This window comes from Rhipicephalus sanguineus, chromosome 10, assembly GCF_013339695.2.
Source record: "Rhipicephalus sanguineus isolate Rsan-2018 chromosome 10, BIME_Rsan_1.4, whole genome shotgun sequence".
Classification (NCBI taxonomy): domain Eukaryota; kingdom Metazoa; phylum Arthropoda; class Arachnida; order Ixodida; family Ixodidae; genus Rhipicephalus; species Rhipicephalus sanguineus.
Window position 1 is genome coordinate 63,979,764 of NC_051185.1, and position 13,505 is coordinate 63,993,268.

At 46.5% G+C, this 13,505-nt stretch overlaps 1 protein-coding gene across 1 annotated transcript in view; it reads left to right on the forward strand.

Annotated features, from left to right (window-relative positions):
* Positions 1-13,505, forward strand: part of LOC119406444 (HEAT repeat-containing protein 1) — a 157,274-nt gene that overhangs the window by 139,370 nt on the left and 4,399 nt on the right. The window contains exon 24 of the mRNA XM_049420100.1: positions 2,565-2,620. Within this exon, the coding sequence (XP_049276057.1) occupies positions 2,565-2,620 (56 nt within the window). The remainder of the gene's footprint in view (positions 1-2,564; positions 2,621-13,505) is intronic.

Below are 13,505 nucleotides of genomic sequence, written 5' to 3' on the forward strand. Positions count from 1 at the left end.
GCTTGTCCCGTCTTCTTCCTGTCCGCCGTGTGTTCTTTTCGCGCTGTTAACCTTAAATATGCACAAGGAACTAGCCCAGTCAGCCACTTTATTCAATAGCAGTGCACTTGTCCCATAAGACTCCTGGACTAATGATAATCAGTAGACTTTTAACAAGCACACTGCTCACACTCATGTTCTATGGCCACTGCCCGGCCGTCGCATATAGTGAAACCGATATTAAAAGTAATACTTGAAAGCTGGCAATACTGATTTAAAAAGCGCTACCTTATGTCTGACTGGCGCAATCAAATTAAGACACAACAAAAACAGACGTATAATAAATACAAAAGAGGCGATGATTTATTAAGAAGTTAACGTGTTTTACATGAGGACTGTCAGGTGAAACACTGGGAATTTTCTCATATACAATGACATTATCCGATTTGTACAGGCAAGGCGTCCCGACACTTCCAAATGCACTTCTGCCCACTTATAGTGCGCATGTAATTGAAGGAATTTGTTTTGGGAGCAGATTGAACGTAGTCTTAAAATCAAGGCAAAAAATTGTGCCCCTACGGCTGGCGCACTTTTAAGAATGGCATGCGGTTCCAAATGAACAAATGTATAGGCGTTAATAAAACCTCCATCCCAATATAAAGGCAGCAAAACCAAAAGTTATTTTAGTCTAGTTTTGGAGCTACTTGTTCAATGGAGAGAACAAAACGAATGCAACTGAAAAGTTATGCCAAGGAAAACGCGGGAGACTTTATTTGTAATTTTCTAACTCTAGTGTAGTAATCATCACATGCACTGAAATGAATTAAAGTGGACGAAATAACACCCTTTCCATCGGTGGCACAGGAAACCTCAACCTTGAAAAGGTTCTGGTCTCGGGCTCCACCTTAATTGTAGAATCTCAGAATGTATCTTGGTTCGTTCTGGTGAGCAACTACGAAATAGGTGTCGTCTTTTTGAAAACTAGCGAATGAAAAGGTCCTAAAATTCCGCATTTATTTTCATGAGGTCCCTCAGTAAATTGTGGCCAAACAACTGAAATTCATTAATACTAATATTTTACTGAGAACACAAGGTCTCGGCCAAGCAATCCTTCGTTTATTATCGGCTAATAAGTGCTGGCAGCTAACTGCTGTGGAAGCTCCATTCTTAGAGGAGAATAGCAAGAGCATGGTTTTACCATTTCAGGTAAACTGACAATGACTCTTTTTGTATCTCTTTAGGTGGGTGTGTCGATCAGATCCTAAGGGTTATTGTTGTGCGCAGTTGGTTAAGACAGCGAAGGGAAGCGATAGGCAACTGCAAAGGAAGAAACAAAAACGGCGGGGGGGGGGGGGGGCAAAGGCGCGAAAATGTTGAAAGGAACCGTTGCAACTTCTTTTGCAATCGGCCTGCAATTCTACGGCGCCTCAGACGCAGCATTCGGTGACATCACTATGTATGCGCAACACGCTGTGAGATCGGTCGGCTGCGGTTGTTCACTAATTTTATTATTTATTTACTCTACGCCACCGACTCAAGGTCCATGCACGCTTGGCAACAGAGCGAAAACAGAACGGTAATGAAAATAAAAATCAATGAACCGCAGCATTATCTCTACATTAATTATATTTGAATGAAGAACGAACACAGAAACAAGCATCAGCTCTTCATAAGTACGGTAATGTTATTGCTCAGAGCCATAACCATCCTCACAAAGACAATTCCATTCATTTATTGTCCTTCGAGAAAATGAATACTTGAAGAGCTCGGTACGTGAAAAATATGGCGTTAAAGAATTCTTTTGGTGGTCCCGGAAATGCCTTCTAGTTAAAGGTGATAATTAGGGTGCAGAATTCAGACTTTACTTCTGATTGTAAAGTCGTGAAAAAATGTAAGCCTAAATTTCTGTCTTCGTATTTGTAACCGTTCTATTTCATTAGTTCTATCAAAGTAGTGTTGTACATCGCAGACAATGTACGCGTACATCCGCGATGGCCCCACAAAGGTAGCATATCAAAGGAGCTTTAAGCATAACTAGGAGCAGTATAAAGCTTGTGTCAGAGAAAGAACTTGCAGAAAGCACATGAGCAAATGTGACCAAAATGAAGATTTCGACACAGGTTAGCGGTCGTTGTCACACCGAAATATTTGCGAAAAATTGAATTCAACGGGTATGAACCTCAGCAGGGAAGTATATGAAGACTGTATTTTTTTTCCAAGAAATTGAAGGCAGATGCATTTAGTCGTGTTTAGTGCCATTCTTCTTTCTTTGCACAATTCCTCCATTTGTTAGGTTGCTGTGGGGGTATTGTAATCGATATTATTTGTAGTAAATGATTATATGAATGAAAAAAAAATAAACACAATGATCAGCGCATAACTTACCTTCTATGCCACGACTAACAGCATCATGAATATCAATAAGAATGGACGTTGTTGGGAAAAAGAATAGAAATGCCTCAATGATGTCGTAACACATGGCTAGTTGTGGTATTGCAGGCCTGTTGCGTAAGTCGTTGCAACGGCTTCCTGCATACTTCCTCGCTCAGCCCGTGCAATGCCTCCTCTCTTCCCCTTTCTTGCAGCTGGCGATCGTTACACGGCATCGTCTTACGAGATTTCTCCCGACAACATTGCTTCGGTATCCATAGCCAATGTAAAAGGTCCATTTGGCTATATTAAGTTGCATTTTTATGACAACTGGCGGTCGAGCATTACAAAGTCCACCCTTACGTCGTGTCGCTAATCGAACCCCGGTTACCGTAATCAAAACGCAACAGGATTTACATTAATAATATGATCATTTTCTGCAATATTAATTTGTTTAAAATTAAATTGCTGCATACGAATTATATATAAGAACTACTATTGGTTCCATCTGTGCTTATCTTCGTTACGTCTCAGCCATACGATTTCGATGGTATGCTCAATCATGTTTCGCTATTTATTGTTATGGGTTATTGTTATGGGTAATTTGTGTTGCTGCTTGACTCTTGTTCGCTCACTTATTCACTTTTTGTCCTCCACTTAATAGGCCACATTACAGCAATCACCTTCAAAAACTGTGTCGCGAACGGCTGGGCTTGCTTGGAAACGATGAATAGAGAAAAAAGCTGCAGTAGATCCCACGCATTTTCGAAGTCGATGCCATGCGAAGCAGTAAGCGAGTAGCAGCTTATGCAGCATTATTTACTTTTTTTTTTTGCGTTGAGCCAAGCGTTGCCAGCCAATCGATGTCTCTCTGCACTTTGATTAGTTGTGTGCGTATGTGGGCCTACCAAACCTATCGACAGCACTGATGCCTACAGGCTACCTTGTATAGTCCGACGTAACGTGGGCGTCACGCGAGAGCATAGACACCAGTTTTATCAAAACGACCCTGCGAAAACTACCATGGTTGATGCTGGAAAAGATGCTGAATATAGTGCTGAAATAATGCTGAAAGATAGTGGGAGGCATTGGAAAATGGTGGGGTTATGGTGTACGGTGAGTGGGTAAAGTGAAAAGAATGGTGGGCGTTCTTGGGCGATGTTGAGAGGCAGCAGCAAATAGTGTATAATGTTCGGAGACCGCGCCCACTATCGCGAGAATGCTGGTAAGCAGTGAGGAAATGTTGGCTAAAGAAAATCAGGGTGTATTATGCTGTACTATGCTGTAGAAGCTGCGGGTATTACGATTAGTGTAATGTGAAAGGTGATTGTAGTTCAAATGAATAGGATTTAGGGTCAGTTGGTAATGCATATTCAAGCAGTGCAAAGTTTTCAACAGACGCGATAGAATTTGTCTTGTAAGCATCGTAATGCACTCTTGGTTACCAGGTTTTTAATTAATCTTGTTAACTGACAGGAAAGAAATCAAAATTCCTGTGTTGTGTGCCATAGCATGTTGACGTTTTCCATTCGAATGCTACGATCCTTCGCAGCCCATTCATTGTATTGATGAGGGAAAAACGCTTAACAGTGTATTGCTAAATTATTAGTAAATTTTAACACGAGTGTTACAGCTAAGAGTGTTGACTCAAGCACGACAAAAGAAACAGAATTAATGATCATTGTTGCTCTTCTGGTATGCTGGGGGGAAGCTTAATTCAAACGTTCACATATAAAAATAAAACATAAGTAGGTATAGCTGCAGTACTGGCACCTACCCTAGGAATTAATCTTTTTAGTAGAATATTTAGTAATCGTAGTTATGAAAATACGCTAGTATTTTGTATCAGCAGATATAAACTCAAGCAAGACGAAAGTTGTCTGAATGTAGAGCAGTTCACTTTTGGGCTTCGTGGTATGTACCCAACGAGACGACGTAATCCACCGCAACAATCGCGTAAAAAATTACACCATCTCCTGCTAAAGGGAACCATGAGGCGATGCGAAGCCGGAGCACTTGCACGATCTCGTTCCGTTGGCGTTCGTTGGGCATGCTACCGACCTCGCGTCGTGGAACGCGAACAGGGACGCTACGCGCGTTGCATCTTCCATCTAGCCTGGCCGTTAATTCTCACAGGGCGAGCGGGGAACGAGGTCGACAGGCGGGCGAGAGGGGGGCAGCGTAGGAGAGGAGAGAGAAGGGGAGGGGACGCGCATGCGCTCGAGCTCATCGCGGCGTTGCGCAGGAGAGAATTTCGGCATGTCTAGGTCTAGCCCGCGTTTCAGAGGAAGAGTGGAAAAGGGGAGGGGAGAGGGGTGTGGGAAAGGGGGAGGGGAGAGAGAAAGTGGAAAGTGGGGAAGTGGAGAAAGAAAGTGGAGAGGGGAAGGGGAGAGGGAAAGTGGAGAGGGGATGGGGAGAGTGTGAGTGGAGAGGAGGTGTGTGGAGAGGGTATGCGCATGCGCAGTAAGGGTGGTCACGCCGCACACCACCACCACCGGATTGAGCTCGGCCTTAAGATACTTCGCATCTAAAATCGCAGCTGCCTACATTTGTGGTAAGCCTCAAGAGAGTAAGCATCATGTAGGCTACGAATGCAAATTTTGAGAACAACGTCGTAAAATGCATGCTGCAACCACACCTCTCCTGAACAGCTTCACAATGTACTCGTCTACATATTCATAATCATTGTGTCACTTGGGCCGAGAACCTGGTTCCAGCCACCACCCCACCAAAGGGGGTAGGCTGCGAACATGCTGCGAGCGTTCCTTGCTCCACAAATGTATGCCTTCAGAATCACAACAAATGTCTACTGCGTGCCTGAGGCCGCGTTCGGCATAGACACTGTGCCGATTGCAGTAATGACGTCACCTGAGACGCTGGCGGAAGTGAATTTCTTTAAGTGCTGTCGCCATATACCTTGCTGAGGCTGTGGCGTCGCCACTGTCACCTTTTCATTATTTTTCCTGACATGGCGGCGCGCTGGAAAGTTTGTGTTCGGCGAGGCATGTTGTGTTTGGGCGGATGCGGTCGATTTTTGCGTGCGCCTTTTGTGTGTTTCTTGTAGCGGTCGTTGACTTAGGCTTCCGTCACTATGATGCGCGCTAAACGGCAAGCTAAGTGAGGAGCAAACGATAGCATTACAGGTACCAATCCTTTGTTAGTGATATATGTGCTGAGTCTTGGAGTACAACGTCTTGAAATGCTCGCGCACATCACCGATAAAAAGGGCGCTGTGGCATGCAAATTCGACCTGATGTTCGTGCACATCGGAAACTGATAAAATTATGTTGCCTCTAGACTGACGGTCACACGCACACGGCCAACTCAGGCTCGGTAAATCGCCTGATGCTTGTTTTCTAGCCGAAGGTAAGTGGCTGTGAGTGCTACGCTGCGCACGTCGTGTGCTAATTGCTATTGCTGTATGCGTTATTGGCAAGAGAATGCCAAAAGAATATTGGCAAGGGAATGTTAGTGCATGTTGCACTTTTTCCTTACGTTGACCCCAGTATGCCACTCCCATGTTTTCTGTGTCGTAATTGTTCCCAAACGTTCACGAGTTTGTAGACGATGATTCATGTATACGTTCAATAAACTACGTCAAAGCATCGGGTGAGACAGACGATAGAACCAATGTGACCGATACGTGCGATGGCATGATAGCTAGAAACAGATATATGTTTGCAGATTCTACCCCGTTTTGAACAGTTGCATTTGCAAGCAGCTTACTTTAATTAAAATACGGAAGTTCGAAAAGGCAAATATTGTTGAATAGAATGTTCAGGGACTGTTCTGGTGCGCACGCAGCAGCCGCACAGAGGGCAATTCAAGTCCTGATCCACTTATCTTTTCGTATAGCGGAACGCAATCAGACCGATAGACATCCACAACAAATGGAACAATCACGTTTGGGTTGAATAGTTCTCTAATGTAATGACTGTAGAAAAAACACGGTTGATCCCTCCGTCATAGGAATCGGAATAACACGAAAGTAAAGCGTGCCCTTACAGAAGTAACTGAATGCTTACTGTACATTGATATAAGAAAGTTTGCACAATCTCTATTGATGTTTGGCAGCTATGGCGCCATTTAACGTGTATGCACCCACTTTGGTGATTGGTGGTACATCTCTATCCCGACGACTAACGTCCCAGCTAAATGATTAAACAAACCCTTGTGGTAGCTGTAGTAGTTAGCGGTGAAAGCGTAATCAGAGAACTAGGTGTGATAGCCAGAAGAGCGTCGCATATTGGACGCAGACATTCGTCGCCATCCTGCGGCATGTTAAAATGTGACTGAACACCACGGCCGGACTAGAAGGAAACGCAAAGCGTGTCATGCCGCCCCGGTAGCCCGGCCGCAATTTTTCTCGGGGCGAGCGCGTGAGCATGGAACTCAGTGTTACAGACAGGTGAGGCAGGCGCGCGTCGCAGAGCTATTTTTGCTTTGTATTAGCGTGATCCTGAGCGAGGCCGACGCTTTTACGACGCTTGGGCAAAGGTAGCCACCTCGCGGTGTGTAAGGCATTGAGAAAATTGAACTTCTATTGAAAACGCGCCGAATGGGGCGGACGCCTGACGCGTTGCAGCTGCTAGTCGCGGAGGCCACAGCAATGACGAATTACTTTACCTTAGCACTCCAGAGGTCAGCACCACCTAGCCGACCGGGGGAGTGGTAGATATAAAAGGTGCGTTCGTAAAGCCTCCAGAGTCTGTGACCGTGGCGCAGTGGATGGCGTGCCCGGCATCTGCTGTTGCGGACCGAGCGGTCGTGGGTTCGATGTCCGTTGACGGTACCTTTTTTTTCTTTGGCATCTGATTGTGTATATTTTTCGACGTCATTTCCGTGACGGAAATACATCACTGAAGTCTTGGTGGACCCCGGCATAAAACACTTTCGTGTTAAAATGCACAGAAGAAACACCGGTTAAGCCATTATAGATTCCTATGAAGGCTGTTGCTTACAGGCAACACCATCGAGATAGCGTAGCTTGCTTAATGAGAAGATGCAGCAGCCATGAAAATCCTTGTGTATAATTATGCTTAAGTATTGTCCGTGCATTCAATATTGCATAGACACGGCAGAGGAACTGACGAGTGCACCCTTGGAAAAATTTTATACCAGACGGCAATAGACATTTCAATGGGAAATGTCGATAGAACCTGCCAACGGTAATTTTAAAGTTCTGACGCCGTTTTTAAACATCCCATACACCGGTAACCAACATTTTGTCGACTATTGGCCACAGATAACCAACTGAACTTTCCTTCATCATTTCAATAGACGCTAAAGCAATGTTAACACCATACACTACCCCATTTTTTTACTTTCCTAAGCACTTGTTACCAAAATTCCGTGGACTATTGGTCTTTAAAGCATTGTTGATCTATCTTGCCTAATGAAGATTATTTTCACTTTAGGAAATGGCCAAAATTAAATGCAGACGCTTATATGCAGCATGGCCTGCTCAACCTGGCCTGCGTTACAGAAGGGCCTACGTTTACGCTCGGCTGTCCTCCCAAAGCAAGACTAATCTCAAGCACGATACTGATCTTTAATAAACGTCGTTGTAAAATGCAAAATGACTTTTTATTATCTAGTTCTAAAATACATCACATACTTGGCGTTGTTTAGGCACGCCACAGAATGTTTCAAGTTTACTGTATCTTTTCAGTCACCTTTTCCAAGGTGCCTCACTTAGCGGGCGATCGGAGATCTCTGTTCGTTCCGCGTTCGTTCTGGCGGTGTTACGTCACAAAAGTGGGTGGTCCGCAGCTCTCTCCCGCCGGAGGAACAGGACAGCTAATCGTAAAGCGGCGAGCTTTCCGGAAGTAGACGCGCATCGTTTGTCCTCGGCAAGGGGACCTTATACATCAAAACGAAGTGTTTCTCGCCTTCTAATAAATACAGTTGTTATACGAAAATATATTGTTTTTTATTTCTCAAGCTCAAACAGTTTCTGAAAAAGCAATAGGCTGAGTACTGATATTTATTAGTGGTAGTTTTTCTAATGTGATCGCTATGTGGTGTCGCGCACGCAATAAAACAAGAGAGAAAAGTAGCGGCTGGCGCAGTTCTTGAAAATGTCGTCCCACCGCAACGTCTGCCTTCAGCTCCGGCTGTCGCATCGTCAAAGGGACCTTCTGCTTGCTTTTATGAAAGAGCACCCACAGATCTCAACGCCGTCGTGCCCGCTGGGTTCGTCGTTGACGAGTGAGGACCGGGACGACATGTGGCTGTAGCTCGTAGCGCTTTTGAACTAAGAAGTCACTGCGCATAAGATCCCAGCCCAAAGGCAGGCCTGTTCGTTTTTTTTCGCACCGTTCGTTTCAAGAACCCGAAGCGACGCCGCGCTCGCTCATGTCTTCAAACACATCCTGCACCTCAAATTCCTCTGCATCTGCTTCGAGAAACGCAGCAAGAGAAGCACCTGTCGCGAGCGCCATTTTCTCAAAATCAGTTGTTGCGGCAGCCGCAACCGCCGCATCGTGCCGTGCGAAGCCGGTTTTTCGCTCGATAGAACGCGTGCGGACACTTTCGCGCTCCGTTAGTTTGCAGCAGACGGCCTGCTCGTTATGACGCCGTATGACGTCACCAAAAAATAAAAGATCGAGAAAAAAAGAAAAAAGAAATGGCTACGCCTCTCAGAGACGTTGTTTCTTCGGCTTCGGCTGACCGCGTGCGCCGCCACAACGGGCGCAGACGAACGGCGCAGAGAACAGAGATCTCTGTTCGCCGCCTAGGGCGATCCGTTAGTCAGTCTATCGTCGACTCACTATATAGCCGATGTTTGGATGCTGCTTGCCCTGGCATGTGATTTGCTGCATGATGTACCGTATTTACTCGAATCTAAGTCGGTGTTTATTATCGAAAACGATGTGCGAAGTGGGGGGGGGGTCGGCTTAGATTCGAGTACAATAAATAGGTTCTTTTTTTAACACGAAAGTATTTTATGCTGGCGTCCACCAAGACTTTAGTGACGTATTTCCGTGACAGAAATGACGTCGAAAATACTTTACACGATCAGATGGCTAAGAAGTTCCGTCAACGGGCATCGAACCCGCAACCGCTAGGTTCCGCAACAAGAGATGCCGTGCACGCTATCCACTGCGCCACGGGCACAGACTCTAGAAGCTTTACAAATGCGCCTTTTATAGCTACCACTTTCTCGGTTGGCGGGGCGGTGTTTCCCTCTGGGAGCGGTAAAGTAAAGTAATTCGTCTTTACTGTGGCCTCCGCGATTAGCACCTGCAACGCGTTACACATCCGTCCCATTCGGCGCGCTTTCAATTGAAGTTCAATTTTGTCAATGCCTTGGCATACCCTGAGGTGGCGATCTTACCCCAAGCGTCGTAAAAGCGTCGGCCTCGCTCATAGAGAGAGAGAGAGAGAGAGAAGGAATGTAGGAAAGGCAGGGAGGTTAACTAGACAATGCGTCCAGTTTGCTACCCTACACATGGGGAGGGGGAATAGGGGAGGTAACATAGCATCACGCTAATCCAAAGCAAATATAACTCTGCGCACGCGAGCCTGCCACCCCTGGCTGTAACACAGTGTTCCCCCGCTCACGCGCTCGCCCGAGAATATCGCGGCCAGGCTACCGGGGCGGCACGACGCGCTTGGCGTTTCCCTCTAGTCCGGCCGTGGTGTTGAATCACATTTTAACATGCCGCGGGACTGGCGGCCAAGTTCTGCGTCCACTATGCGACGCTCTTCTGGCTTTCACACCTCGATCTCTGATTACGCTTTCACCGTTAACGAGTTGCAGCTACCACAAGGAGTTGTTTAATCATTAACATTGACGTTAGTCGCGGGATGGAGGTGTACCACCAATCATGAAAGTGGGTGCATACACGTTAAACGGTGTATAGCTGCCTGACATCAATATACATTGTACAAACTCTCTTATATCAATGTACAGTAAACATTCATTTACTTCTGTAAGGGCCCGCTTTACTTTCGTGTTATTCCGATTCCTATGACAGAGGGATCAACCATCTTTTTTCTTTCTGAACTTGCGTACTTCGGGGGTCGGCTTAGAATCGGGGCCGGCCTAGATTCGAGCAAATACGGTAATTTCAATCCTCGTGACTCATCATGGATGCTAAGCCATCAGGAGTACGTCGAAAGACTTTTGCGAAAACGCGTTATTTGCGTAGGTTCGCGCGCACCCGCGATACTTTTGAGAGCCCGCCGTGGGTGGTGATATGACGACTCACTTGGTGGAGAGGAGGGACGATTTCGGCCCTCCAGCTGCAATTCTTCTATTCACCGCTCCGACCGCCTCATCCACATTTCCCTTCCTACCACACGTCGGCAAACTTCCGCCTTTCCTTCTCAAGAAGTACCATATATATTCAACGTCACTCCGACGTCGGATAAACTGCTGTGAAACGGGTTGCATCCCGACTCACTTGCCAGGGACCGCCACTACTCGCGCTATTCCTGCAGCACCAAGTCCTTCACTATCGTCATACAACCTCAGGCAAGAGAACGCGAAGCAAGGTGAGGTGAGATGGGACAGTTATTTGTCTTACTTGTGTATCAGCGCCGAAATCTGTCGCTAGCCGATCAGCGGAGGTTCAACTTGCTTGTCATTTTTGTTCTGTGGTAAAGTAAACCGCAGCTGTTAAATGCAAGCCTGTTTTAGGAGCTATAATGCTGCTCTTTCCGCTGCATCTTTCGCTTCTCAATAGCGTTAACAGACATATCAAAGAAGTTTAAATAATTCGCTAACTGGCGTGGTCAAACAAGTCGAGCAAACGCATTTTCTAACGAGAAGTTAGGCATCCATATGAGATGTTCGGCGTAGGCTCGGAATTCAACGCATTAGTGTGCTGCTATCTCATTTTAGGGGCGAGGTCCTTAGGGTGGGGGGTCTGTCCCTCCTCTGTAGTATGTAGTAGTAGTAGGTAGCTACTCTAGTTCTTGGAGTGTTCACTAGATGGCGCTGTCGTAGGCGCCTCTAGTTCTCAGAAAGATCGCTAGATGGAGGCGCTCGCTGCGTTGCAGATGCGTGCTCTAGTCCCCCCCCCCCCTCTCTCTCGCCTCGCGACGCCGATGCTCCGCGCTCGCTGCGTTGCAGATGCTCTCTCGCCTCGCGAGGCCGACGCAGGCAGCGTCTGCTGGCGAGTTTCTTGATTAAAAAAACCGACTGCTCGCTCTGCACAACCATTTACTGACCAACCAGTATATATCGGCACTGTATTTGACCTCCAAGGTAGTGCCTATGTGAGATTCCTCCTGTGCGTTAAAGCAATAAAAATTCACCGCGTACAGGTAAAATTAAAGTGAGCTGCAGTTGCCATGACTCTCATCAGCCCTTTAGTGTAAACGTGCCCGATATCAGGTCGTTGATGATGTACTGGGCAGAATACACGGAAGATTCACATATGGCGCGTGTCATTGGTGGACGGCAATAGTTCGATTTAGTGCGGCGACGTACGCTAGAGGGACCGTGTAATGAAGGGACCACGTAAACCAACAGTACAATCAAAGTTTGATGTTTAATATATACACGGTCTTTCTCACGTGTTACTTGATCATATACTGGGCGAATTACTCGGAGTATTCACGGTTTACCGATGATTATCCTCCGGAGCTTCGCCCCACTCATCATCATTCATCAGGTGGATATGCTGTGGATTTCTTTTGTTGGAGACCGACGCCATCGCAGGTGCCATAGAAGTAGAAGAAAAGCACTCGGTCATCCAGGAATATTTTGTCATTTGCCTGCTCGCTGTCATAAATCGACACTGTGATCGTATAGTCAGGAACCGCCAATACTAGGGACATTCGAGTCCATTTGTGGTGACAAATGCCACCGAGAGCAAGAAAAGCCCGCTTTTGTTGAACTCGGTGCTCTTTCCATCTTTAACCATTCAACTAGCTTTGGTTCGGCCCCTTTGGTCTACAGTAGACATGGTCTGGTTGATGACAATGCTGTACTTTTCGCGAGTACGACATCTCGCCTCATATATCTAATTTCCGAAAACGCTTCACTCCTGCAGGAATTCACCAAAGTATTACAAATCTCGTCATCATTCCACTCAGTGGGGGTTGGAACCTAGTGAGGCTGAGGGTCGGAATGTCTCCTTTGGGAGTTGTAGAATTGTTGCGTTAGCGTAAATTTTCTTGAAGCTTGCGCCCTGCCGCCGGACACTGTTTAGGGGAGGCATCAGCTTGTGTGCTACTTGTCAGCATTTGGACATTCCGCTTAAACACTCCAGAAAAATGCATGTATGGTCTGAAATGTCCAAAAAGGAGCATTTTTCTGATTCTACAATTCCCCGCGTTGGATTCTTATGCAGCCCTGCAGAAGGCTTTTTCATTCGAAACCTCGAAAGTCAATGAAGCTGTCATAGGGAATGTTCCTTTTTACATTTCTTTCGCACCGCACGCACAACTCGCGTTCATTCTGTTCAAATATATTCACTTCCTATAAGACTCGCTGTATAGCCAAGCTTAACGCTCGTTTCGGAGCGTGGGGACTGGGCTCGAAAACTCGTCATTTCGCATTTTCCAAAAGCTTGGTGCTCACTCTCCCGACGTAGTGGAAGAATATGCAGAAACTATGGTACGCATAAGCTAACGCAAATGGCCCCTCGGCTATTGAATGCGGATCAGCAATTGCCACTATATTTCAAAATGGCCGCATGATAATTGCATTTAAAAAGTACTGTAAGGAGTGGGGTTCGGCGGGTCTCGTTACGGTAGCTGGCTCTCAGGGAAGAGACGCGTTTTTCAAGAAGGAACGTGTTTATTTACATGATGAAGTCAGGAGGTGAAAAGAAGAGAAATAACAGCAAAGTCTTCGGCTTTTATAGCCCCGAGACTGTCACTGCATAAGCACTGGCAAACCGGTGTCAACGTCCCCCCCCGCCATCCGGTGACCTGTCGTCCTGGCGTCCGGCCTCCCGAAAGGAGGCAAAGAGTCACACAATACACTCGCCACGCCCCGAAGACTCGTAGGTGAGAAAGGTCGGCGAGGAGTTTCAGTCCAAAGGGGAAAGGGCCGATGACCTCCGTTTCCACTGCCAGTATAACTTGGAAGAAGTGTTGAATGATGGCTGCCTCGGGTGAAGGCCCCACCTGGGTTGATGGGAGCGTCTTCAACGGCGCAGTCCCACGCTGACCAAAACGCACGACAAGCGGTGTGT